Source organism: Giraffa tippelskirchi, chromosome 1 (genome assembly GCF_054371585.1).
Source record: "Giraffa tippelskirchi isolate mGirTip1 chromosome 1, T2T-mGirTip1v1.2.pri, whole genome shotgun sequence".
NCBI lineage: Eukaryota > Metazoa > Chordata > Mammalia > Artiodactyla > Giraffidae > Giraffa > Giraffa tippelskirchi.
The window spans coordinates 104,291,863-104,318,429 of NC_137275.1; the positions used below are offsets into that span (position 1 = coordinate 104,291,863).

Genomic DNA, 26,567 nt, shown 5'->3' on the forward strand with positions numbered 1-26,567 from the left:
TCCTCCCACCATCTCCGTTTTCCCAGTGCTGTTGGGAGGTCATAGCATACTCGCCAACTCAGCCTGTCCAATATATAATACCTTTAAAAATTAATTGTATTACACCCCATTGTGCATAGCACTAAACCACCAAGGACAAGGAAAGGGAATTTTTGAAACACTTTTCAGAAACTGTCCTCGGCTAGCAACTTCAACATATTCTACCTGATTCAATCTTCATTGCAGACCTTTAGTGTAGATATTATTTTCTTCATTTTCTCTTGAGTAAACCAAGACCTAGAGAAAGTACCTTTCTTCAGGTCATGTATTTTAAGACTGAGCTGTGATTATAGCCAGCTCTCTTGACTTTCAATCTAGTACCATTTTTAATTAAACTGCTTGGCCTTTAAACCACCTCCCTTTTAATCAGAAAGGGATATTCAATCAGAAGTCTATTTCCATTTCAGCAGCTTCAATGAATCTAGAAGAATTAATGGTTTTTTTTTCCCATATGCCATTTTTTTTTATTTCTCAGGTACTGTATAAATTCATTGTCAAATGGCTTTAACATCCTTTAAATATTCCTTCATATTTTGTTACACTGGCCCTTTTTGTTTGTTTTTGTTATCTACCATATACAATCTAGATCAAAGTCATAACATGATACTTTCTTCATTTATGGAAACTTGTAGACTATTTTTCCTTGTAAATCAGCTATATGCTATGTCTTTTCTAGGTGTGAAACATACACAATCTCTATTTTGGCAGCACGTGACTTATGAAGCCTTACAAATGGAACGTGCCATCTGTTTGATATCTAAGGATTTCAAGCTATGTTTGTCATAAAATATATTTAATCTGAATTGATAATTACATAGGTTTGATCAGTTTTAATTTTCATGAGTTTAGAGGCTATCTCTGAATGTGACTTTGCTCTTCATCTTTTTTTTTAATTTAAATTGCTATTGGCTCTTAATTCCAATTGGTATGGACTACTTCATCAAGTATATGTACCTGATTTGAGGCACTTTAAAATGCCCCATCTCTGCTTTAAATTTTCTCATTAGCTGGGAAGGAAGGATTGGCGGCAGGAGGAGAAGGGGACGATAGAGGATGAGATGGTTGGATGGCATCACAGACTCGATGGACATGGGTTTGGATAGACTCCGGGAGTTGGTGATGGACCGGGAGGCCTGGCGTGCTGTGTTTCATGGGGTCGCAAAGAGTCAGACATGGCTGAGTGACTGAACTGAACTGAACGCTGTGTGTTCTTGCCACCTCTTCTTAATATCTTCTGTTTCTGTTAGATCCATACTATTTCTGTACTATATTGATCCCATCTTTGCATGAAATGTTCCCTTGGTATCTCTAATTTTTTGAATAGATCTCTAGTCTTTCCCATTATATTATTTTCCTCTATTTCTTTGCACTGATCTCTGAGGATGGTTTTCTTATCTCTCTTTGCTATTCTTTGGAGCTCTGCATTCAAATGGGTATATCTTTCCTTTTCTCTTTTGTTTGTTGCTTCTCTTCTTTTCATAGCTATTTGTAAGGCCTCCTCAGACAGCCATTTTGCTTTTTTTGCATTTCTTTTTCTTGGGGATGGTCTTGATCCCTGTTTCCTGTATAATGTCACGAGCTTTCATCCATAGTTCATCAGGCATTCTGTATATCAGATCTAGTCCCTTAAATCTATTTCTCATTTCCACTGTGTAATCATAAGAGATTTGATTTAGGTCATACCTGAATGATCTAGTGGTTTTCCCTACTTTCTTCACTTTAAGTCTGAATTTGGCAATAAGGAGTTCATGATCTCCTCATGAGCCACAGTAGAATATATGCATACACACACACACACACACACACACACACACACATAATCAAATCACTTTGCTGTGCATCTGAACACTAACACTGCATTGCAAATTAACTAATTTTCAATAAAAGAAAATTTAAAAAAATGTTTAAAAAACTAACGAATCTTAGTAAGATAGATTTCTTTTTGGGGGGAAAACAAAGTCCCTTTTCGATTTATTTTTTTCATAAGTGAAACAATTACCAGTGTTTGTATTCATAAATGTCAGGTGGCTAAGGTAAACTTTCAGAAAGTGGGGGACACCCACAATGTTTTTGTAAAGTCATTCTACATTATTAATAAGAAAGTAAGTGTTATTCACTCAGTCATGTCCCAGTCTTTGCAACCCCATGGAGTGTAGTCCACCCGGCTCCTTTGTCCTTGGGAATATTAGAGTGGGTAGTCATTGTCTTCTCCAGGGGATCTTCCTGGCCCATGGATTGAACCCGTGTCTCCCGAATTTCAGGCAGATTCTTTACTATCTGAGCCAGGTGGGCCATAAAGAAGGCTGAGCATGAAAGAATTGATGCTTTCAGTTTTCGGTGCTGGATAACACTCTCAAGTTCCCCTTGGACAGCAAGGAGAACAAACAAGTCAATGCTAAAAGAAATCAACCCTGAATATTCATTGGAAGCACTGATGCTGCAGCTGAAGCTCCAGTACTTTTGCCACTTGATGTGAAGAGTCAGTTCATTGGAAAAGACCTTGATGCTGGGGAAGATTAAGGGTAGGAAGAAAAGGGTGTGACAGAGAATAAGATGGTTGGATGGCATGGTCAGCTCAATGGAGATGCGTTTGATCAAACTCCAGGAGACAGTGAAGGTCAGGGAAGCCCTACATACTGCAATCCATGGTGTCACAGAGTCGGACATGACTTAGTGACTGAGCAACTACAACTCTTTTAATACTGTTCACGGGGTTCTCAAGCAAGAATACTGAAGTTCTTTGCTATCCCTTCTCCAGTGGACCACGTTTTGTCAGAACTCTCCACCATGACCTGTCCATCTTTGGTAGCCCTGCATGGCATGGCTCATAGCTTCACTGAGTTGCACAAGGCTGTGATCCATATGATCATTTTGGTTAACTTTCTGTGATTGTGGTTTTTGTTCTGGAGGCTGTGAAATTACAGTTTTTATTTCTTCTGTCTGACCTTGGATGGATGATCATAAGAGGATTATTCAGGCTTCCTTATGGGAGGGACTGGCTGTGGGGAAACTGGATATTGCTCTGTTGGGCAGGACCATACTCAGTAAGTCTTTAAACTAACTGACTGCTTGTGAATGGGGTCGAAGCTCCAATACTTTGGCCACCTGGTGTGAAAAGCCAACTCATTGGAAAAGACCCTGACACTGGGAAAGATTGAAGCCAAGGGGAGAAAGGGGCAGAGGAGGATGAGGTGGTTAGACAGCATCACTGACTCAGTGAGTTTGAGCAAACTCCAGGAGATAGTGAAGGACAGGAAGGCCTGGCTTGCTGCAGTCCATGGGGTCACAAAGAGTCAGATACTAGTTAGTGACTGAATAAAAACAACAGCAAATCTTTTTATAGTTTCAAACTGTTTCTTTTCAGTTGAGTCAAAAGAAGTATTGCATATCTTTTTTACAATAGCATAGTTCTCAGGCAGAGCACTAAATAAGCTTCAGTCAACACTTCCACACAAATAACCAACCAAGACCTACTGTACAGCAAAGGGAACACTGGTCACTGTAAGGTAACAACCTAAATTGATAAAGAATCTGAACAAATAATAGATACATGTATATGTATAATTGAATCACTTTGCTGTACACCTGGAACTATCACAATATTATTGATCAACTGTTCTTCAAAATGGGCTACCCAGGTGGCTCAGTGTAAAGAATCTGCCTGTCAATGTGGGAGATACAGTTTTGATCGCTGAGTTGAGAAGATCCCCTGGAGCAGGAAATGGCAACTCGCTCCAGTATTCTTGCCTGGAGAATCCCAAAGACAGAGGAACCTGCTGGGCTACAGTCCATGGGGTTGCAAAGAGACAAACATGATTGTGGAACTGAGCATAATAGCAGTAGGATTTCCTGGTATAACTCCAGGAATCCACTTTTGAATAATTCTTTACACAAAAACCTTCACTGATTTAGAGCTAACTACACTCTCTCCTTTTTATGCTACTCTAGGGTTTGAGGAGCTAGACTAGACAGGTGTAGGGGTTCTAAAGCAATCTCTCTAACCAGAACCATAGCTATTTAAGTAGAGGCTGGATGACCACTCAATGGATCATTCTGAACGGATTTCAAACTTTTATGAGCTGTAGGAGTGATGATTTTGCCCATACATGCTAATTCTCTGATCTGACTCTGCTTTTCATACCCGAGTTGAAAGACAAGTTCAAGATATTTTAATGATGACACTTCAGCAAAATCCTTATCACACAGAGTTCTTTAGATAGTTTAAAATCTGCATTCAGGCTTTTACATCTGCTATCACAAATATTATTATAGCACTATAATATTGGAGTGTCCTTTCAAACTAGGTTTGGTCATGGGGTTTCAGTTTTATTAAACTCTTTTTTTTCATAACACATGTTGCTCACAGTGACACATTCTCTGGAGCCAATGAGAATTATGTACAAATTATTTTCTTCTTATTAATGCAATTATATTTGAAAATTGTAAGTATTTTTCTACATAAGAATATTTCTGAGTTTAATTGATTTAAATATATTTACAAAATAATTTCATACATCGATGTTTCTGTTCATGGATGTTTGTAATGGGCTTACAGTTGGTGATATCAAACATTTCATTCTGCTTTAGTTATAAAACAATAATTTTTTTTTTCTTTATTTTTTTTTAATAAATTTATTTATTTTAGTTGGGGGCTAATTACTTTACAATATTGTAGTGGTTTTTGCCATACATTGACATGAATCAGCCATGGGTTTACATATGTTCCCCATCCTAAACCCCTCTCCCACCTCCCTCCCCATCCCATCCCTCTGGGTCATCCCATTGCACCAGCCCTGAGCATTTGTCTCATGCATCGAACCTGGAGTGGTGTTCTGTTTCACATATGATAACATACATGTTTCAAAACTATTGTCCCAGAACGTCCCACCCTCACCTTCTCCCTCAGAGTCCATAAGACTGTTCTATGCATCTGTGTCTCTTATTCTGTCTCGCATATAGGGTTATCGTTACCATCTTTCAAATTCCATATATATGCATTAGTATACTGTATTGGTGTTTTTCTTTCTTGCTTACTTAACAATAATTTAATATAAGGATTCTGATCCAGGATTTAGTGCTCTGGTTTCTAAATTCCCCTTGGCAAATGGCATTCTTATTCTTTGTCTTATATTTCTTTGCTATGAATTGTAAATATCATTGCTTATTTCTCTATACCATATGGATTTATAAATTAAATTTAAATGAGTGAAATAGATGCTTTAATCATCTTTAAATATAATTGAATAAGGGAACTATTTTCATTAATATCTTGTTAATCTAATTCCAGAATTGTCAAAAAAACAACTATTTTGAGAAGTACTGGTGTGAAAACTTCACCTGGTGTGAAGTTCCAGTAGTACAATAGGATTCATAATTATCAATTAGTGTACGTCTGAAAACAATATTTAAAAATTATGATTTGCATAAGCGTAGATCAATCAATACAAATTATTATAATAAAAATTAAAAATCAGATGATTTTCTACCTGAATGCTTATTTTATATAATATTAAATATTAAGGCTTCATAATAAACTCAACTGTTTTCCAATACCAAATTTCACAAGTGGTCAACTTTTTATTTTCTCTAGTCTTAGTGTTTTGTCTACATAGAGACTTTATGTAGAAGTGAAAAATTAAAGATAAGAGACATACAAGTTCTCTACTGTTCAGTTAACTTATATGAAATAATTGGGTTATTGGCAAGATCTACTAATGATGATGCAATACCTCTGAGGTCCTGTTAGTCGTAGCTGAGAAACTTTATATAATTCACCTGTATACAGGACATGTGGTAGTACTTTTAAGGCTATCCAAAGGCACCATTTTTAAGTCAACAAAGCTACTTATTGTAGTTGAGCTAGTTGGAATTTTGAAATCTTACTATTTTGCTTCTTTCTTGGTGTACTAACAACTGCTTGGGGCCCTGGCCATGAACCTATGTCAGGCAAGTTCATAGGTAAGTTTCCCTCCCCCCCCCACAAGAAATCTCATAATTAGAGACTCTCAGGTTTAAATTAACCTTAAAATCATATAATCACCACTCATCCACAATGATATGACATTTAAATTGCTTTTTCAGCTTACAAAACATCAAGAAAGATAGACTCAAATAATACTATCAATTTATAAGTAAAAATATTTTGAGTCCTTATTTCTTATGACATATTTACATTAGAATAATAATAAAGTTAGCATTAAATTAGAATAATTATGCAATTCAAATTTGCATCAAAATTTTTCTCCATTTATGTTACAACTCACATATGTTTCAATGACACTGCACAAGTTTTAAAAACATCTTTTAAAAACTACATATTACTCAAAGAGACACATTATGTTTTAATTATCCATTTCTCCACTGTTGAACATTCTATTTCATTCTCAAGTTTCCCATAGCTCTGAAAAATTGTGTAGAATATAACTGTAAATAACAATTTTTCTCTGTTAAAAAATATTTTCCATTAGCGTGTCTTCCTAGAAAGAGTATTGTTGAACAAATTAAAAGTGAAAAATTTATTTCTTCATCATTATTTCTAAACCTTATTAATAAGATCTAACTCTTACTTCTTGACAACTTTTTTTGCTCTGTTGTGGGGTCTCACTTTAGAATAAGGAAATAAAATGAGGCCATTGCACTTTGTTTCCACTCAGGTATAAAATCTTCATCTTGGAGAACTAAAACATGAAGATATTCATCCACTTGTTTTTGGAAAACAATATATTTTTCACAGAATATATTTCATTACATTTATGTTTTCTCTTGTCTTTTCTTTGCAAAATTTCTGGCAAGTTTCCCATCCCATTAGTCATCCAGTAGCCTGTAACCAGGAAGGATGGATGACTGATCCTATAGTAAGATGGGAGGAGGCATAGGAATCATATAGCAGAAACATAAAGGAGTGAGAAGGTTATGCATATCATGGATGTATGAACTGCTGCTATTTGGTACTGAAATGTCAGATAGTAAGTGTAATTAGCAGGGAAACACCTCGTGACATTGTGTGGAAAAATATATGTTTATATACACAGTTTTGGTCCAAGAAATATTTATTGAACGTGTGAGCTTATAATAGGTACTCCCTGATATCTCAGTTGGTAAAGAATCTGCCTGGAATGCAGGAGACCACGGTTGGATTCCTGGGTCAGGAAGGTCCGCTGGAGAAGAGATATGTTACCCACTCCAGTATTCTTGGGCTTCCCTTGTGGCTCAGATGGTAAAGAATCCACCTGCAATGCAGGAGACCTGGGTTCAATCCCAGGGTTGGGAAGATTCCCTGGAAAAGGGAAAGGCTACCCACTCCAGTATTCTGGCCTAGCGAATTCAATGAACTGTATAGTCCATGGGGTCGCAAAGAGTCGGACATCACTGAGCAACTTTCACTTTCACTTTTTTTTTCCACTTCTTAAGTAAATACTTTATATGTTTGTGTTAGTCTCTGTATACAACGATATATGTGTAGTTCTTTATCTATCTTACCTAGCAATCTATTATTTCTTTCTCTTCCATACTTATTATTCCATATTATTTTTTTTAGAACTTTGAAAATAAGGATTTCCTTTGCTTGAAAGATCCTTGTGTACTGAACACCCATGCAAGAGCTTCTATACCCAAGTCTATAAAAGCTGTAAATGTACTGAAAATGACTATATTAAATCATATCATAATAGAATTTTGAAAAAATAGAAGTATCAAATAATGAACACACTATCTTAAAAATAAATTAATCCAGAAAATACTATTTCCTATAGGCAATTAAAAATATTCATATTAACATGATACAGTGTATCAGAAACTAAATTTTAGGAGTTCACCTTCCTTTCAAATGTTTATTTCTGTTTCTCATCAGTTCAGTTCAGTTCAGTTGCTCAATCGTGTCTGACTTTTTGCAACCTCATGAACTGCGGCACACAGGGCCTCCTTGTCCATCACCAACTCCCGGAGTTTCCCCAAACTCATGTCCATTGAGTCGGTGATGCCGTCCAACCAACTCATCCTCTGTCGTCCCCTTCTACTCCTGTCCTCAATTTTTCCCATCATCAGGGTCTTTTCAAATGAGTCAGCTCTTCACATCAGGTGGCCAAAGTATTGGAGCTTCAGCTTCAGCATCAGTCGTTCCAATGAACACCCAGGACTGATTTCCTTCAGGATGGACTGGTTGGATCTCCTTGCAGTCCAAGGGACTCTCAAGAGTCTTCTCCAACACCACAGGTCAAAAGCATCAATTCTTCGGCACTCAGCTTTCTTTGTAGTCCAGTTCTCACATCCATATATGACTACTGGAAAAAACATAGCCTTGACTAGATGGACCTTTGTTGGCAAAGTAATGTCTCTGCTTTTTAATATACTGTCTAGGTTGGTCATACCTTTCCTTCCAAGGCATAAGCATCTTTTAATTTCATGGCTTCAGTCACAATCTGCAGTGATTTTGGAGCCCCCCAAAATAAAGTCAGCCACTGTTTCCACTGTTTCCCCATCTATTTGCCATGAAGTGATGGAACCGGATGCCATGATCTTAGCTTTCTGAATGTTGAGCTTTAAGCCAACTTTTTCACTCTTCAGCAGGAAAAAAAAAAAAGAGCACTTGAAATCCTTCTAGGTTTATGGTCAGGGGACGCAGTCATGATTTACCTATCCATGTTAGTCTATCAGTCGTGTCCCACTCTTTGCAATCCCATGACTATAGACTGCCACGCTCTTCTGTCCATGGAATTCTCCAGGCAAGAATGCTAGAGGGGTTGCCATTTTCTCCTCTAGGGGATCCTCCTGACCCAGGGATTGAACCCAGTTCTTCTGCATTTCATGCAGATTCTTTACCAGCTGAGCCACCAAGGAAGCCCTATTTGCACATGGTGAATGGAAATTTATCAAACATTTGCTCATCACCTAATAGGTTTCAGGCACTGAAGCCATAGTGGCAGATTCTATGGTAAGAGCCCCAAGTGGTGCTAGTGATAAAGAACCCGCCTGCCAATTCAGGACACATAAGAGATGTGGGTTCAGTCCCTGGGTTGGGAAGATCTCCTGGAGAAGGGCATGTCAACTCACTCTAGTATTCTTGTCTGGAGAATCCCATGGACAGAGGAGCCTGGCAAGCTATAGTCCATACAGTCACAAAGAGTTAGACACGACTGAAGTGACTTAGTATGCAGGCACCCATGCTAAGAGTGGAAACAGAGCTGAAAAACTTTAGTGTTCTGGATGGTTCCAATTGTAGTGTGTCATCAGTGCAATACATATTTCCTTATATTCAATGCTTGTGATAGATACTTGTCGATGTTATATTTCTTTCCACAGTTAGAGCTGAGGGTTCAAATGTAAATTCACATGGAATAGAAAATAACTCCTACCTGTGTGTAGCAATTCTCAACTTACAAGATACATCTGAAAATTATAGTTTGTAAGCTGATGGACAGAGCGAAGGGCTCATGAGGCACTGAGATGACTTTGCAGAATCACTTTGAGCTGAACTAAGAGAAGAATCCAGCTCTTACGTAGACAGAACACTGATTTCTCAATAAATTACACACCAGACATTGCTCTAAAGGTGTTTAACAGGTGACAGGTGCTAGGGGTCTGTAGAAATGGAAATCATCTTGGAAAAATTTTAAAAAGGCTTGAAACAAGAACTGAGACAAAAGTGACAAGGAGATGGTTCATAGTAAAATAATCATTCTTCCTTTGTTGTAAGAAATTCAGATCAAATTTCTTTCATGGTTAATCAGTATCGTTTTTTGGGGGTTTTTTTGTGTGTGTTTTTTTTTTTTTTTTACTTATTTGTAGATAATTCAGGACGTAGGAAGGTATTACTTCCTAAATGGATGTCCTCACACCTCCCAATAACGTGACTGAATTTGTTCTCTTGGGACTCACACAGAATCCACACTTGCAGAAAATTCTCTTCATTGTCTTTTTGCTCATTTTCCTGTTTACTGTGTTGGCCAACCTGCTCATTGTCATCACCATCTCTCTCAGCCCCACGCTTTCTGTTCCCATGTACTTCTTTCTCACTCACTTGTCCTTCTTAGATGGCATCTTCACCTCTGTCACCACCTCCAAACTGATCACTGACCTGCTGTACCAGAGGAGAACCATCTCCTGGAGTGGCTGCCTGATTCAGATCTTTCTGGAACACACAGTGGGAGGTTCAGAGATCATCCTTCTCATTTCCATGTCCTATGACCGCTACGTGGCCATCTGCAAGCCTCTGAGCTACACGACCATCATGCGACAGGGGCTCTGCCAGCTCCTGGTGGTGGTGGCCTGGATTGAGGGGGTCCTACATGCCACCGTGCAGATTATTTTCTTCGTCAACTCGACCTTCTGTGGTCCTGACATCATTGATCACTTCATGTGTAATTTCTTCTCACTGCTGGAACTCGCCTGCAGTGACACCTACAAGCTTGGCATCATGGTGGCAGGTAACACTGCAGAAATGTGTTTAGTTTTTTTTTTATCATGCTCTTCATCTCCTACACAGTTATCCTGCACTCTCTGAAATCCCATGGCTCTGAAGCATGACACAAAGCCCTCTCTACACGTGGCTCCCATTTCACAGTAGTGGTGCCTTTTTTGGTCCCTGTATATTCACCTATATGCGTCCTGTGGTCACCTACCCTGTGGACAAATTCGTGGCTATGTTCTTTGCAATCCTCACTCCCATGTGAAATCCTATCATTTACACAGTGAGAAACACAGAGGTGAAAAATGTCATGAGGAGTTTGTTGAAGAGGAGAGTGACTTAGGCTGTTCATGGTGCCAAGAAAGCGATTGTTTATATGCATTCAGAGGGCTATACCTGTTGTAAAGTGTGAAATAAAAGTAAGAAATTTTGTAGATCATTTAAAAAGAGAGAGAGAGAGATCCAGGAACTAATACTTGTCGGTTTGTTTGTTTTTTTTTTAATTTTGGCTAGGCATTATTGTAGGCATACTGATATTTTAATGTACACTGCCAAGGTTTCAGTATTCATAGGTTCAGAATAGGCAATGAAAAGAACCTTAAATCCACAGTTTGATAATTGTAGAGTAAGAAGTTTTTCTCCAGAGTCTTACTGCTGCTTTTTCAGATTTCTCATATATGTTACTTTGATGAAATTGGCTTTTCCATAGGATTTTAATCTCATTTTTTTTTCCATTTTTACTTACCCTATGGTAAAGCAAACATTGGATAGAAATATTGGGTAAATACATAGTGAAGAGGGAGTTGAATGAGGGAATAATAGCTAATTTTTCCCTGTACTATGGATTTATCAAAAGCAAAATGAGTGTCACTGACAAAAGGAGGAAAGAATATTTTACAATCTATCTCTGATTCTCTTTTTAATAGAGAAGATAGAGCACAAATTTTGAAATTACTCTTAATTTGCTCTCTTTTTCTTAAATATCACTATGGATCACATTTTTTATTGAATATAAAGAAAACATTTTCATTTTTTATACCAAGACTTGAGGAACCATTTGAAACAAGAGTACACATCTCTTTCAAGTATCAACTGAAAAGCATATGGTCAATTTCCAAAGCTGTTGCTCTGTAGATCTGATTCATATAAGTACATTATGTGAACCCTTTATTATCTACCAGGCACACTCACTTCAGTTGATTTATCCTCAAACAAAACTGGTAGTTTCATTATCTTTGTTCCTAATTTACAGGGAAGCAAATTGAAGCCAAGACAGTTTTACTGATTTGCTTGCCTCACATCACACATGCTTCTCCCATAAAGTATGTCCAGGACCTATAACTCTAGAATGAAGTTCCCTTACAAACTTTCAACCTAGGGCTTCTAACTCAGTTTCTTTCAAATGCTTTGTCTGTGGTATGTGTTTTCATGTAGATAAGAAAATTATCTGTGATCTTAATGATTTACCTCTTTTGTGAAGATGGTGTTAATGTGTTGTAGCTTTGTCTCACATTTTATGATATACTTCGGCAGTACAAGTTTATTCATTTTTTGAAAGTTCAAGTTATACTACTTCACTTTTACAAAGAAACATTAGTATGGTAATGGTAATCTAAAATGGAAAAGAATCTCAAATAGAATATATATATATATATATATATATGCATGATACAGGGTGCTCGGGGCTGGTGCACCGGGATGACCCGGAGGGATGGGATGGGGAGAGAGGTGGAAGGGGGGTTCTGGAAGGGGAAAACATGTACACCCATGGTGGATTCATGTCAATGTATGGCAAAACAAATACAATATTGTAAAGTTAAAAAATAGAAAATAAACTAATCTAAAACAAAAGAAAAAAAGAATATATATATATATTATACATATATATATAGATATATATATTTGTAAATAAATCACCTTGCTGTGCACTTGAAACTTACCCAACATTGCAAACTAACTGTGCTTCAATAAAAAAAAGAAATATTTAAAACCTCCTCAACATTTGTATGATTGTGGAGTCTTGTGTTGGCTTTTGTAAAAACAAAAATCCCATTTTTTTTAATTGGTAAAATCAAGTATTGATGTTGTTCTTCATAAAAACCAAATGCTTAAAGTTAACTTCAGAAAGCTGGGAATACCGGTAATGCTCCTCTATATACATGGCAAATACCAGGTCATCCTACATTATTAATAACTGTAAATCTAAGCTTCTCTGACTACAACACAGAAACCCATGTTACTTATCACAGATGTCACTTTCTTAGACTCAATGATGAAGTGGAGCTATTTATTCCATAATTTGAACATAGAGTAATGCTTGAACATGGTACTGGGACGATGGTGTTTAGTAAATTGTGCATAATTATCTCAAATTCATAGGAAACAGCAATTTTTCTCACAATGTCTAGGCCTGGAAAATGATAGAATCAGCATTTAATCTATTAAAATTGTCGTTTGAAATTTCTGGTGAGAATTAAACCTTTCAACAAATCAAGACTAAATGATATACGGTTTATTCTGATGAGAAGGTAAGAGGAAATGAGAGTAATCCAAGGGCAGTGAATAGAAAAGTCTTAAGTAAATGTTGTTTCTACTCTAAGACCAAAGGGAAGATTTGAAGACAGAAAATAAGACCAATGATTGTGTTTTAGGGGGCTATATCAGAGGCTCAATGGAGGAATGAGAAAATTAATGCTGCATGAACTATAAATTTCCAACAGAAAACTTGGAAGGTATCAGAACTGAAGAAGGATGTGTAGGCTGTATGGAATCTCAGTGGGTGAAGTATTGCAGGTTGTAAGTTTAGAGATTTCTTTTCTCTCATTCCCAATAATCTCTTCTGAGGAGCAACTACCATGTGACTTCTTTTGATTCATTAATATATATATAAATATATATATAAATATATATATATCAGGCATAGTTACATTTCTCCTAAAAAGTTAATGAGATAGAATGTCTGGATCTGGTGTATAAGGATATTTTGTTTTAACATGAAATTTTCATTTGGTGAAAATTTTAGGCATTAAGAGACTGAAGTGAGTTCACTAGTGTTGAAAGCCAACGTGAGACATACATTTTGACAGGTTCTTTTCAAACTTTAACTCTCTTATCGTAGGGACAGGTATTAGTTGATCGAGTTTCACTCCATTGTATGCAAGAGGGAAATGAAACTCAATAAAGTAAAAAAGAATATGAAGTCTGTTAGAGTTGGATTTCTATATTCATTTCACTTCACAGAACTCCTCCTGTCATGACGTGAAAACATCAAAACAATGATCTGACCACTGGCCACATTGTGAAGATTGTCACGGAGGCATTCAGTTCAGTTCAGTTCAGTCGCTCAGTCGTGTCCGACTCTTTGCGACCCCATGAACTGCAGCACGCCAGGCCTCTCTGTCCATCACCAACTCCAGGAGTCTACCCAAACCCATGTCCATCGAGTCGGTTATGCCATCCAACCATCTCATCCTCTGTCGTCCCCTTCTCCCCCTGCCCCCAATCCTACCCAGCATTAGGGTCTTTTCCAATGAGTCAACTCTTCACATGAGGTGGCCAAAGTATTGGAGTTTCAGCTGCAACATCAGTCTTTCCAATGAACACCCAGGACTGATCTCCTTTAGGATGGATTGATTGGATCTCCTTGCAGTCCAAGGGACTCTCAAGAGTCTTCTCCAACACCACAGTTCAAAAGCATCAATTCTGCGGCGCTCCGCTTTCCTCACCATCCAACTCTCACATCCATACATGACCACTGGAAAATCCATAGCCTTGACTAGATGGACTTTTGTTGGCAAAGTAATGTCTCTGCTTTTAAATATGCTATCTAGGTTGGCAATAACCTTCCTTCCAAGGAGTAAGCATCTTTTAATTTCATGGCTGCAATCACCATCAGCAGTGATTTTGGAGCCCCCAAAAATCAAGTCTGACACTGTTTCCACTGTTTCCCCATCTATTTCCCATGAAGTGATGGGACTAGATGCCAGGATCTTAGTTTTCTGAACATTGAGCTTTAAGCCAACTTTTTCACTCTCCTCTTTCACTTTCATCAAGAGGCTCTTTAGTTCTTCTTCCCTTTCTGCCATAAGGGTGGTGTCATCTGCATATCTGAGGTTATTGATATTTCTCTCGGCAATCTTGATTCCAGCTTGTGTTTCTTCCAGCCCAGCGTTTCTCATGACGTACTCTGCATATAAGTTAAATCAGCAGAGTGACAATATACAGCCTTGACGTACTCCTTTTCCTATTTGGAACCAGTTTGGTGTTTCATGTCCAGTTCTAACTGTTGCTTCCTGACCTGCATACAGGTTTCTCAAGAGACAGGTCAGATGGTCTGGTATTCCCATCTCTTTCAGAATTTTCCACAGTTTATTGTGATCCACACAGTCAAAGGCTTTGGCATAGTCAATAAAGCAGAAATAGGTGTTTTTCTGGAACTCTCTTGCTTTTTCGATGATCCAGCGGATATTGGCAATTTGATCTCTGGTTCCTCTGCCTTTTCTAAAACCAGCTTGAACATCTGGAAGTTCATGGTTCACGTATTGCTGAAGCCTGGCTTGGAGAATTTTGAGCACTCCTTTACTAGCATGTGAGATGAGTGCAATTGTGCAGTAGTTTGAGCATCCTTTGGCATTGCCTTTCTTTGGGATTGGAACAAAAACTGACCTTTTCCAGTCCTGTGGTCACTGCTGAGTTTTCCCAATTTGCTGGCATATTGAGTGTAGCACTTTCACAGCATCATCTTTCAGGATTTGAAATAGCTCAACTGGAATTCCATCACCTCCACTAGCTTTGTTCGTAGTGATACTTTCTAAGGCCCACTTGACTTCACATTCCAGGATGTCTGGCTCTAGGTGAGTGATCACACCATCGTGATTATCTGGGTTGTGAAGATCTTACATCACTTTATTTCACTCTTAGAATAATTTTTAGTGTTGGGGTTACTTGTATAAAAAATATAGTCATTTTTATGACTCTAAAAGTATTTGCTAAAACATTTCCCAATTAGATAATATGAATGAAGCTGTTTCATTGCAATTTAGAAGACACCGTTTTTTTAAAAACCTGACTTAGAAATCTGTTTTATTCTTATGATAGATCCTTCAGTGCACTTTGTATGTATAAACACTATTAAAAAAAATAAAGTTTACATCAATATTCCACATCTTCCTTTTGAACTATACATTACAAAGCAATTCATAGTAACTGTCTTATTTGACTCTCACAGGTCAACAGCTTGAACAAATGGTACTCTATTTTATCGGAGAGGACTCAGAAGCTTCTGGTTTCTTCAGTGACACATGACTATAAATCTGTAGCTTCTAGATTTTTATATTGGAAACTGAACAATTATTATATTATTTTAATTAACTTTTCATTTTGGAATAATTTTGGATTAATAGAAAAGTTGCCAAGATAATACGGAGCTTCTGTCTACTCCTCAATTATTTCCCCTAATAAATATCATTTAACATTACTAATAGTATATTTGTCAAGACTGTGGAATGAACATTGATTATATTACTCTTAAAGAAGCACAAGATTTTAATCACGTTTCACTAACTTTTCCACTTCTATCACTTTTCTGTTCTAGGGGTCAATCCAGGACAACACAGTATGTTTAATTACCTTTTAAATACTTTCTAATCATAAACCTTGTGATCATAAACTCTGAGGACACTGTCCTCTCTATTGCCTAAGTTTTAACAGGAATTTTGGAAATTCCTTTTATCTAAAAAAAAGAGCATTTTGATTTGTTCGTATTTAATGAGCATTTGATTCTAAAATAGTATTTCTTAGAAACTTCTCAGATTAGGGAAGTACAGAGCCTGAGAATTACTTGTTAGATTAATACAGAGCCTTGCTCTTTCTCTCCACTGTTTGTATTATTTGGTTTCCTTTGTACAGTGACACTACCTGTAAAAGAAGTGGACACCTGAGGATTTGGGCTTCCTAGGTGATGCTAACGGTAAAGAATCTGCCTGCAAATCCAGGAGATAGAAGGGATGAAAGTTTGATCCCTGGGTCGGCAAGATCCCTTGGAGAAGGGCACAACAATCCATTCCAAAATTCTTGCCTGGAGAATCCCATGGACAGAGGGGCCTGGCAGGTTACAGTCCATAAGGCCACAAAAAGTTGGACACAACTGAAGCAACTTAGCACCCACACACGCACACATGAGGGTCTGAAGACTATAAAATTGTATTCAGGGATTATTAAAGACTTAAAATTGTTGCAAATTTAAATGATACCTTATCTCCATTGTGGTAACCAATAAAACTATTTTATATTTGTGAATATGTAAAAGGATGAGTAAAGATATTTGTAAGCCTAGATCATGGTAAAGCAGAAATTAGGAGTTAAAGGATTGTCATTTCTGCTCTGCGTCAAAGGCTCTGGAAGCTTTTTCTCACTGATGGCAATTTTCTCCAGTGCATCTAACTGCATTAATGGTTTTATGAATATCAATATTGCCTTATCTGATTCTTCTAAGAATCTTATCAATAGGTATTGTTATTATACATCATTACAGAATAGAATCTGAGCTCTTGAGAATTTTAAGTAACTTTTCTCACCACATAATATAACTTAGTACAAGAGCTTGGATTTGAACCTAGGTCTCTATGAATCTGGACCTGGTGTCTTTATTTCATTTCAGTGTCTCTGCATATATTGATAGTTTTTACTCTTTAATATATAGTCATTAACTGATCCAATGATCTTATAAGGTTTTTCTCATGCTCTTGTTCGCTTGATGACATACCTGAATATGGAGTTCAGAGTACAGACGCTGTTTAGGAATGCCTAGTACCCTGGAAACAATTTGTTTTAAAGTAAGTAAAAAGACGTGTTGTATATACGTCTGTATATTTGCTAGTTTTATTCATATTTTCAATCATTTTTGTTAGCTGTCAGTGTCATTCATAAAAATCAACTCATTTTTAATTCTTTCAGAAAGCCCAATTATTCTTTTACTTCCCTATATAACAAGCATAGATAGTATGTGTATGTACACACACACACACACACACACACACACACACACACACACACTCACTTGCCACTTGACTCATGAATTTCTCATATATACAGGGAAGGACACAATCATATTTCCCTGGTTGTTTATCAGTAAAGAATCCACCTGCCAATGCAGGAGATACGGGTTCAATCCCTGCATAGGGAAGATCCCCTGGAGAAGGAAATGACAACCCACTCCGAGGTTCTTGTGTGGGAAATCCTATGAACAGAGGAGCCTGACAGGCTACAGTCCATGGGATCACAAAGAGTCAGACATAACTGAACAACTAAACAGCAACAAAGGACAGTCATTCTTCAAAGCTGTGTCTTGCTATAAGAAATGAAGTCAAAAGTTGGAGTAATATCTGGATGAGTAATGGAAAAGCTTTATGTGGGTAACCTGTTTGCTTTTTTAAGTGAGAGAAGAGTCACTAAAATCAGTAAGAGCATTTTATCATAAGCAGCAATTTCACATTTTCCAATTTGACCCTCATTATAATCGTATGAAATGGGTAGGGATGTTATATGTGAATATCCCTACACTACAGTAAGTCATACTGTAAGTAAGTCAACAGACACACACTTGTGAGTACTGCTTGATCTGATTGAGTCACCTTGAATAAATACTTAGCAATTAATAAAGCCTCAGGCTCTGGCTATAGTCAGCATTCTGTTTCTATTCCTTACCTCTGTGGTTACTGTCAGTTTGTATCTGTAAATAATCTGGTCATTACCTTCTGATTCTACATCACTGGCTCTGTGTCATTCATCAAGAAGCATCAGTCAAACATGAACAGAGGAATCAGGTTATAACCTCTACAGTGAATGGAGACTCGAGAGAAGCCCCTCCTGCTCTTGCTAGAAAAATTTTTGCTTCTTTCCCTATAGAGTCAGTCACTTCCATGCTGAAGTCAAAGTTTCTGGGTTAAAACTCCAGAGCCAGTATCTGTTATTTCTTTAATTTTATCTGTTTAAGCATGGGCTTCCTACCAGTAAAACTGGGTAATAAGATCTAACGTGGACTGTTTCCTAGCCACTTAACTCTGAACAACTGCTTCCTTACATTATTTAACTTAGTCATCATAACAGTACATATTAGTAGGTATTACTTATTTTTGTCAGCTTCTATTCTTGTTTTCGGAGAAGGCAGTGGCACCCCACTTCAGTACTCTTGCCTGGAAAATCCCAAGGACAGAGGAGCCTGGTAGGCTGCAGTCCATGGGGTCGCGAAGAGTCGGACACGACTGAGCGACTTCACTTTCACTTTTCCCTTTCGTGCATTGGAGAAGGAAATGGCAACCCACTTCAGTATTCTTGCCTGGAGAATCCCAGGGACGGGGGAGTCTGGTGGGCTGCCATCTATGGGGTCGCACAGAGTTGGACATGACTGAAGCGACTTAGCAGCAGCAGCAGCAGCCGCAGCAGCATTCTTGTTTTAAAATAATGAGTGAAAAGAAAGCCAACTTAACACACGCATATTTATTATGTATTGGTCTACAGCAAGGTGATATTTCTTTTTTTTTTTTTTTCTGAATAATGAATTTGTTGACTTTAAAGTCTCATTTTTTTTTTTTAGACTTTAAGGAAATAATTTGGAGTATAGCCATGATCCAAGCACTACTCCAGTTTTGTCTAATTTTTCCTTCTACCTGGAGATAAGGAAGTCACCTGATCATGGATGGCATGCAACTTCCCCTTCTCCCATCCATGCACATGGCAGGCATGACCAATAAACTGCTCTTTTCCTTTCCTCAGATCATGGATGTAGCTTCAGAACTCTTCTCACAGTTCACTCCAGGAAACCACTACTATTAACATATGACCAGAGTTAGCAGTTGATATAATAACGATTTCTTATCCCCACCCCAGATGGATCCCTACCCTTCTCCTACATTGAAGCTCTGTCTTAAAACATTTAACAATTTATCTAAACTTCAATTCTTCCTGATATCCTCCTACCACCTTCAACACATTTCTAGCTTTGTGTTCTCAATGAAAAAGCAAGCACAAGAACATAAGTCAATTTTTCACATGGATGCACCAATTTGTTGATGACTATGATGACTCCCAAAACCGGTCTGACATTTGTCTTTTTCTCTAACTAGATTCTACATGCTCACTGTGGTACCTTTCACCTTTTCCTTGGAAATTATGCAAAACCAAAGCTTCGTAACTGAGTTTGTCCTCCTGGGGCTTTCACAGAATCCAACCATGCAGAAAATAATATTTGTTGTTTTTTTGTTCATTTACAGTGCAACTGTCGGGGACAACTTGCTAATTGTGATGACCATCAGTAGCAGCCCAGCACTCTGTGGCTCCCCCATGTACTTCTTCCTGGCTTTTCTGTCCTTCCTGGATGCATGCTTCTCCTCTGTCATTGTCCCAAAGATGATTGTGGACTCTCTCCTTTGGAGGAAAACCACTTCTTTCGAAGGCTTCATGACCCAGCTCTTTGCTGAACACTTCTTTGCTGGGGTGGAGGTGATTGTCCTCAGCGCCATGCCTATGACCGCTATGTGGCTATCTGCAAACCCTTGCACTATTCTTCTATCATGAACCGTAGACTCTGTGTCCTTCGATGGCGGTAGTCTGGACAGGGGTCTTCCTGCATTCCATGATACAGATTTTCTTCACTTTCCAGCTGCTCTTCTGTGGCCCCAACGTCATCGATCACTTCATGTGTGACTTGTACCCACTGCTGGAGCTTGCCTGCGCTGACACTCACATCTTTGGCCTTTTGGTAGTCACCAACAGTGGGTTTTTTGGCATCTTAATCTTCTCCTTGTTGCTTGTCTCCTATGGGGTCATCCTGCTGTCTCTGAGAATACATAGCTCTGAAGGGCAGAAGAAAGCCCTCTCCAACTGAGGATCTCACATTGCTGTTGTGGTTTTGTTCTTTATCCCGTGCATATTTATGTATGTATGACCTTCATATTCTTTACCCTTTGACAAAATGGTAGCCATATTTTACACCATCCTAACTCCCTTGATAAACCCTTTGATTTACACTTTCAGGAATCTTTATTCACTTCTTTAAGTGAAAAGTGCCATGAGGAAAGTGTGGAATAGGATAATGGTAGTTTCTAATGAAAAATAAAACATTTAAAGTTGAGTAAAAAATTCAAATTATCTAATCAGACAAAAATCTTATATGGATGAACATTGTTTGACCGGGGGTAAAGTAATGCAATATTATAAAAAATAGCATAAGTTCCAGGAAATAATTTAGTTTTCATTCTTAGATCACTTATGAACTCTGATTTGGCAATTCAATAGCCTCAAATGAAAATTAAGAAGACTTGAATTTTACGCTCACTTAGAATTTAGAAGTCAAAAAAGAATGAAAAAATTATTCTCACTTATTGCTGCTGCTGCTGCTGCTGCTGTTAAGTCACATCAGTCGTGTCCGACTCTGTGCAACCCCATAGACGGCAGCACACCAGGTTCCCCTGTCCCCGAGATTCTCCAGGCAAAAACACTGGAGTGGGGTGCCATTTCCTTCTCCACTCACTTCTTGCAACTCATTTGATATTTTGGAAAATATTTCTGGAGGGAAGAAAAAATTGTCTTAGAGATTAGATTTTGCATACATAAATATGTATGTGTGTGTGTGTGTGTGTGTGTGTGTGTGTGTATGTGTGTATATATATATATATATATCAATGAAGATTTTGTCCAACCTAATGTATCTGCTAAACCACTAGACAATTCAAGCATGACCTAAATCAAATATCTTATGATTATACAGTTGAAGTGAGAAATAGATTTAATGGCCTAGATCTCATAGACAGAGTGCCTGATGAACTATCAATGGAGGTTCACAACATTGTACAGGAGAGAGGAATCAAGACCATCCCCAAGAAAAAGAAATGCAAAAAAGCAAAATGGCTGTCTGAAGAGGCCTTACAAATAGCTTTGAAAATAAGGGAAGCAAAAAGCAAAGGAGAAAATGAACGATATACCCATTTAAATGCAGAGTTCCAAACAATAGCATGGAGAGATAAGAAAGCCTTCTTCAGTGATCAGTGCAAAGAAATAGAGGAAAACGATAGAATGGGAAAGACTAGAGATCTCTTCAAGAAAATTAGAGATACCAAGGGAACATTTCATGCAAAGATGGGCTCAATAAAGGACAGAAATGGTATGGACCTAACAGAAGCAGAAGATATTAAGAAGAGGTGGCAAGAATACACAGAAGACCTGTACAAAAAAGATCTTCATGACCCAAATAATTATAATGGTGTGATCACTCACCTAGAGCCAGACATCCTAGAATCTGAAGTCAAGTGGGCCTTAGGAACCATCACTACGAACAAAGCTAGGGGAGGTGATGGAATTCCAGTTGAGCTGTTTCAAATCCTGAAAGATGATGCTGTGAAAGTGCTGCACTCAATATGCCAGAACCAGCCCCGAGAGCCCGGTATCATGCATTGAACCTGGACTGGAGATTCATTTCCCATATGCTAATTTACATACTTCAATGCCATTCTCCCATATCACCCCGCCCTCACCCTCTCCCATAGAGTCCATAATACTGTTCTATTTGTCTGTGTCTCTTTTGATGTCTCGCATACAGGGTTATCTTTACCAGTTAACTAAATACCACATATATGTGTTAGTATACTGTATTGGTGTTTTTCTTTCTGGCTTACTTCACTCTGTATAATAGGCTCCAGTTTCATCCATCTCATTAGAACTGATTCGAATGTATTCTTTTTAATGGCTGAATAATATTCCATCGTGTATATGTACCACAGCTTCCTTATCCATTCATCTGCTGATGGGCATCTAGGCTGCTTCCATGTCCTGGCTATTATAAACAGTGCTGCAATGAACACTGGGGTACACGTGTCTCTTTCAATTCTAGTTTCCTCAGTGTGTATGCCCAGCAGTGGGATTGTTGGGTCATATGGCAGTTCTATTTCCAGTTTTTTGAGGACGACCCGGAGGGATGGGATGGGGAGGGATGTGGGAGGTGGGTTCTGGAAGGGAAAAACATGTACACCCATGGTGGATTCATGACAATGTATAGCAAAACAAATACAATATTGTAAAGTTAAAAAATATTAAAAAAAATATATATATATATATAATAATAAAATGTGAAAAAAAATGCCAGCAAATTTGCAAAACTCAGCAGTGGCCACAGGACTGGAAAAGGTCAGTTTTCATTTCAATTCCAAGAAAGGCAATGCCAAAAATGTTCAAACTACCGCATAATTGCACTCATCTCACACGCTAGTAAATAATGCTTAAAATTCTCCAAGCCAGGCTTCAGCAATACGTGAACCATGAACTTCCAGATGTTCAAGCTGGTTTCAGAAAAGGCGGATGAACCAGAGATCAAATTGCCAACATCCGATGGATCATTGAAAAAGCAAGAGAGTTCCAAAAGAATATCTGCTTCTGCTTTATTGACTATGCCAAAGCCTTTGATTGTGTGGATCACAATAAACTGTGGAAAATCCTGAAAGAGATGGGAACACCAGACCACCTGACCTGCCTCTTGAGAAACCTGTATGCAAGTCAGGAAGCAACAGTTAGAACAGGACATGGAACAACAGACTGGTTCCAAACAGGAAAAGGAGTACGTCAAGGCTGTATATTGTCACTCTGCTTATTTAATTTATATTCAGAGTACATCATGAGAAATGCTGGGCTGCAGGAAGCACAAGCTGGAATCAAGATTGCCAGGAGAAATATCAATAACCTCAGGTATACAGATGACACCATCCTTATGGCAGAAAATGAAGAACTAAAGAGCCTCTTGATGAAAGTGAGAGAGGAGAGTGAAAAAGTTGGCTTAAAGCTCAACATTCAGAAAACTAAGATCATGGCATCCGATCCCATCACTTCATGGGAAATAGATGGGGAAACAGTGGAAACAGTGTCAGACTTATTTTTCTGGGCTCCAAAATCACTGCAGAAGGTGATTGCAGCCATGAAATTAAAAGACGCTTACTCTCTGGAAGGAAAGTTATGACCAAACGAATATCACCAATGACCAATATGACCAAACCAGAATATGACCAAACCAGACAGCATATCAAAAAGCAGAGACATTACTTTGTCTGCAAAGGTCTGTCTAGTCAAGGCTATGGTTTTTCCAGTAGTCATGTATGGATGTGAGAGTTGGACTCTAAAGAAAGCTGAGCGCCAAAGAGATAGATGATGCTTTTGAAGTGTGATGTTGGAGAAGACTTTCGAGAGTCCCTTGGACTGCAAGGAGATCTAACCAGTCCATCCTAAAGGAGATCGGTCCTGGGTGTTCACTGGTAGGCCGATGTTGAAGCTGAAACTCCAATACTTTGGTCACCTGATGTGAAGAGCTGACTCATTTGAAAAGACCTTGATGTTGGGAAGGATTGAGGGCAAGAGAAGAATGGGACGATAGAGGATGAGATGGTTGGATGGCATCACCGACTCAATGGACATGTGTTTGGGGGAACTCATAAGTTGGTGGTGGACAGGGAGGCCTGGCGTGCTGTGGTTCGTGGGGCCGCAAAGAGTCAGACACGACTGATCATCTGAACTGAATTGAATGTATCTGCTGTACAACTGAAAATTACAAAACATTGTAAATCAACTCTATTTAAAACATAAATAAATAAACAATAGAAAGAAAAACATTCACATATTAATATTTCAGATTTGTCAAAGAACTGTAATTATTGCTGACTTTAGCTCTTTGATAGTGATGATAAATATAATTCACAGTTTGAAAGTGAAAGTGATGTCTCTCGGTCATGTCCACTCTTTTGTGACCTCATGGACTGTAGCCTACCTGGCTCCTCTGTCCATGGGATTTTCCAGGCAAGGGTACTGCAGTGGCTTGCCATTTCCTTCTCCAGAGGATCTTCCAGACCCAGGGATCGAACCCTGCTCTCCCACATTTCAGGCAGGTGCTTTACCATCTGAGCCACCAGGGAAACCAGTTCACACTTTGATATAACACAAATAAGAGTAGCTAACCACACATATTTCATCTATGGGCTTTCAACTGCCTTCAAAGACTTCCAGGCCTCTAGAAGAGATGGACTTAAGGAAAGTTTATGGGGAAGAGAATAGAATTGCCTCATATCAAGTCATATGAGTTGAAGTTTAACCAATTGTCCCCAAGGCTTGATTTTGCCCTTGGACTGTTTGAGCTAGGTAGCTTGTTGCATATCACTTGGGACTGGTTTCGAAGAAATAGTTTCCTTGGAGCTCCTGAGGCTTAAAGCCTACCTTAAGCATTTGCAAACTTTTGTGTGAATTTCTATAAATATCAAGTACAGTAAAAATAAAACAGTTAGCCTCATGATTTTTCAAAAAAAAAAAAAAAAGAGAGAGATACAGTGGGAAGGAAGCTGGCTGCAGAGGCATTTATTTCTCAGACTGTAAGAAAATTTACTCCAATTAAGTTTCCAAGAGCCGAATTAAGAAATTCACTCCATTTTCAGAGCATTCTCTCTGCTCCAATACAGACGTTGCTGTTCTGTCTGACCCAGTGTTTCCAGGAAGGAGCTGTCTGAATTATAGCTACATGAAGAGTTCCCTTCTCCATAAACTCTTTATATCCCATCATCACTTGTGATAGAAGGCAATGATAAATCTCATTGAAGTATCATTTGTGTGTTTTATTCAAGCTTCACACAATTCACCTTCTAAGTAAATGAAAGTTGAAGATATGAAAAATACACTCTGTTGGAAGTCATCTGTTTGGTTGTAAGAAAAGAGGCAATTTTCTCAATCTGTCTGAAATATTTTCTTCTGTGCTGTGCTCAGTCTCTCAGTCATGTCTGACTCTTTGTGACCCCATGGACTGTAGCCTGCCAGGCTCCTCTGTCCATGAGATTCTCCAGGCAACAATACTGGAGAGGGTTGCACTCTTCCAAGATATCTTCCCAATCCAGGGATTGCACCCAGGTCTCCTGTATTGCAGGCGGATTCTTTACCATCTGAGCCCTAAACACTGATCTAAGTTTCTGTCTTGGGGAGCTCCTGGTCCAAAGTCTATGGTCAGTGCTGATGCTTCTGGGACAGAGTATTAAATCGGGCTCCACTTTCTACACACCTGGGTTTTCAAGATCCTTGACAATCCTTGTTTTAACACACAACAACAATCTCTCTTTAATGGGGGTAAGTGATGGCGTGGTTGTTCAGGAAGAAAGAAGCTGAACTGTGGGATGAAATCTTAGATAAAACTACTTTCTCTAAGATGTTTGCTCTCCTTCCCACTCTATCTCTTTCTATATCCCATCTCCGACTATTCTTCCCCTGGTACCTGATCACTCCTCTCTCCTGTTCTGACTACACTAGTCTGCTTCTTTCCTCCTCTTCACTATTATCCAGTTAGATCTTTATTTATTTATTTATTTATTTTTTACTTTAATATTAGCCTCAGCATGCAGTTTAATGCACTTGATTTTGGAGTCAGGACAGAAATTTAAGAGATCAATTGCTATCCTTCTCTCATGACTCATGATTTCTCTTTTCTAAGATGCAATCCATGTGATGATTAGAATTTGGTATTTTATATGAGATGTAGGGTGAATGCTGAGAGAGAGGCTACATAGTAACATCCCTTTCTAGTTCTAGCCTCAGTGTCTTAATTAAAACACTCTGTATCACAGGTCATGCTTTGTAACTAGAAATGGATGAATCACATGGTCAGTCCAGTTACCTTGCAAAAAAATGTGTATGTCACATGAAATTGCACAAGCAAAAATTGTTTGAATGATAAGATTATGGAAAAATAATAATATTTAATATTGAATTTCCTTATTCAATCATACATACATACATACGTTATATATATGGAACATAGGAGATAGAGGCAGGTGATTATTTAACTTAGGAAGAATGGAAAAATTTTGGCACCAAATATATTTGAATCAGTTAACAATTCAGTAGGTAAAAGTAAAATGTAAGGCTCAAGGAAGGAAAAAGACCTTCTACCACCATGATGCCCTCCCAAATCAAAGAGGCAGGGTGGTCCAGAAAAGTTTGGAGATAATGGCTGAATTCAATAATAAAATTCTTAGGTAGTATTGATTTAAACTAATGCATACATCCTGTCAATGATGCTTTCCTGTTTTTATGTCCCTAAACCTTCTCTTTGCTTACT

The 26,567-nt window shown here is 38.2% G+C and overlaps 2 protein-coding genes, 1 long non-coding RNA gene and 1 pseudogene across 27 annotated transcripts in view; 2 read left to right on the plus strand and 2 right to left on the minus strand.

The window, feature by feature from the left end:
• LOC145504779 (neurotrypsin-like) overlaps positions 1-11,672 on the plus strand; it is a 74,674-nt gene extending 63,002 nt beyond the window's left edge. The window contains 1 exon segment of the mRNA XM_081486090.1: positions 10,068-11,672. Within this exon segment, the coding sequence (XP_081342216.1) occupies positions 10,068-10,537 (470 nt within the window). The 3' untranslated portion in view covers positions 10,538-11,672.
• The window catches only part of LOC145505369 (uncharacterized), a 138,375-nt gene that overhangs the window by 104,664 nt on the left and 7,144 nt on the right, over positions 1-26,567 (minus strand). Inside the window, exon 2 of one of the 24 annotated variants that reach the window (XM_081487372.1) lies at positions 19,127-19,266. The exons of the other annotated variants lie outside the window; for them this stretch is intronic. Within the exon in view, the coding sequence (XP_081343498.1) occupies positions 19,264-19,266 (3 nt within the window). The 3' untranslated portion in view covers positions 19,127-19,263. The remainder of the gene's footprint in view (positions 1-19,126; positions 19,267-26,567) is intronic. 24 annotated transcript variants of the gene reach the window in all.
• On the minus strand, positions 5,056-10,165 carry LOC145505753 (uncharacterized). Its single transcript, XR_014053271.1, has 2 exons — positions 10,055-10,165; positions 5,056-8,595 (listed from the first exon to the last, which is right to left on the minus strand). It is a non-coding gene; the product is annotated as an uncharacterized LOC145505753 (long non-coding RNA).
• Positions 19,300-20,615, plus strand: LOC145504939 (olfactory receptor 4C15-like; annotated as a pseudogene). The gene has a single exon (XR_014052622.1). The product of XR_014052622.1 is annotated as an olfactory receptor 4C15-like (transcript).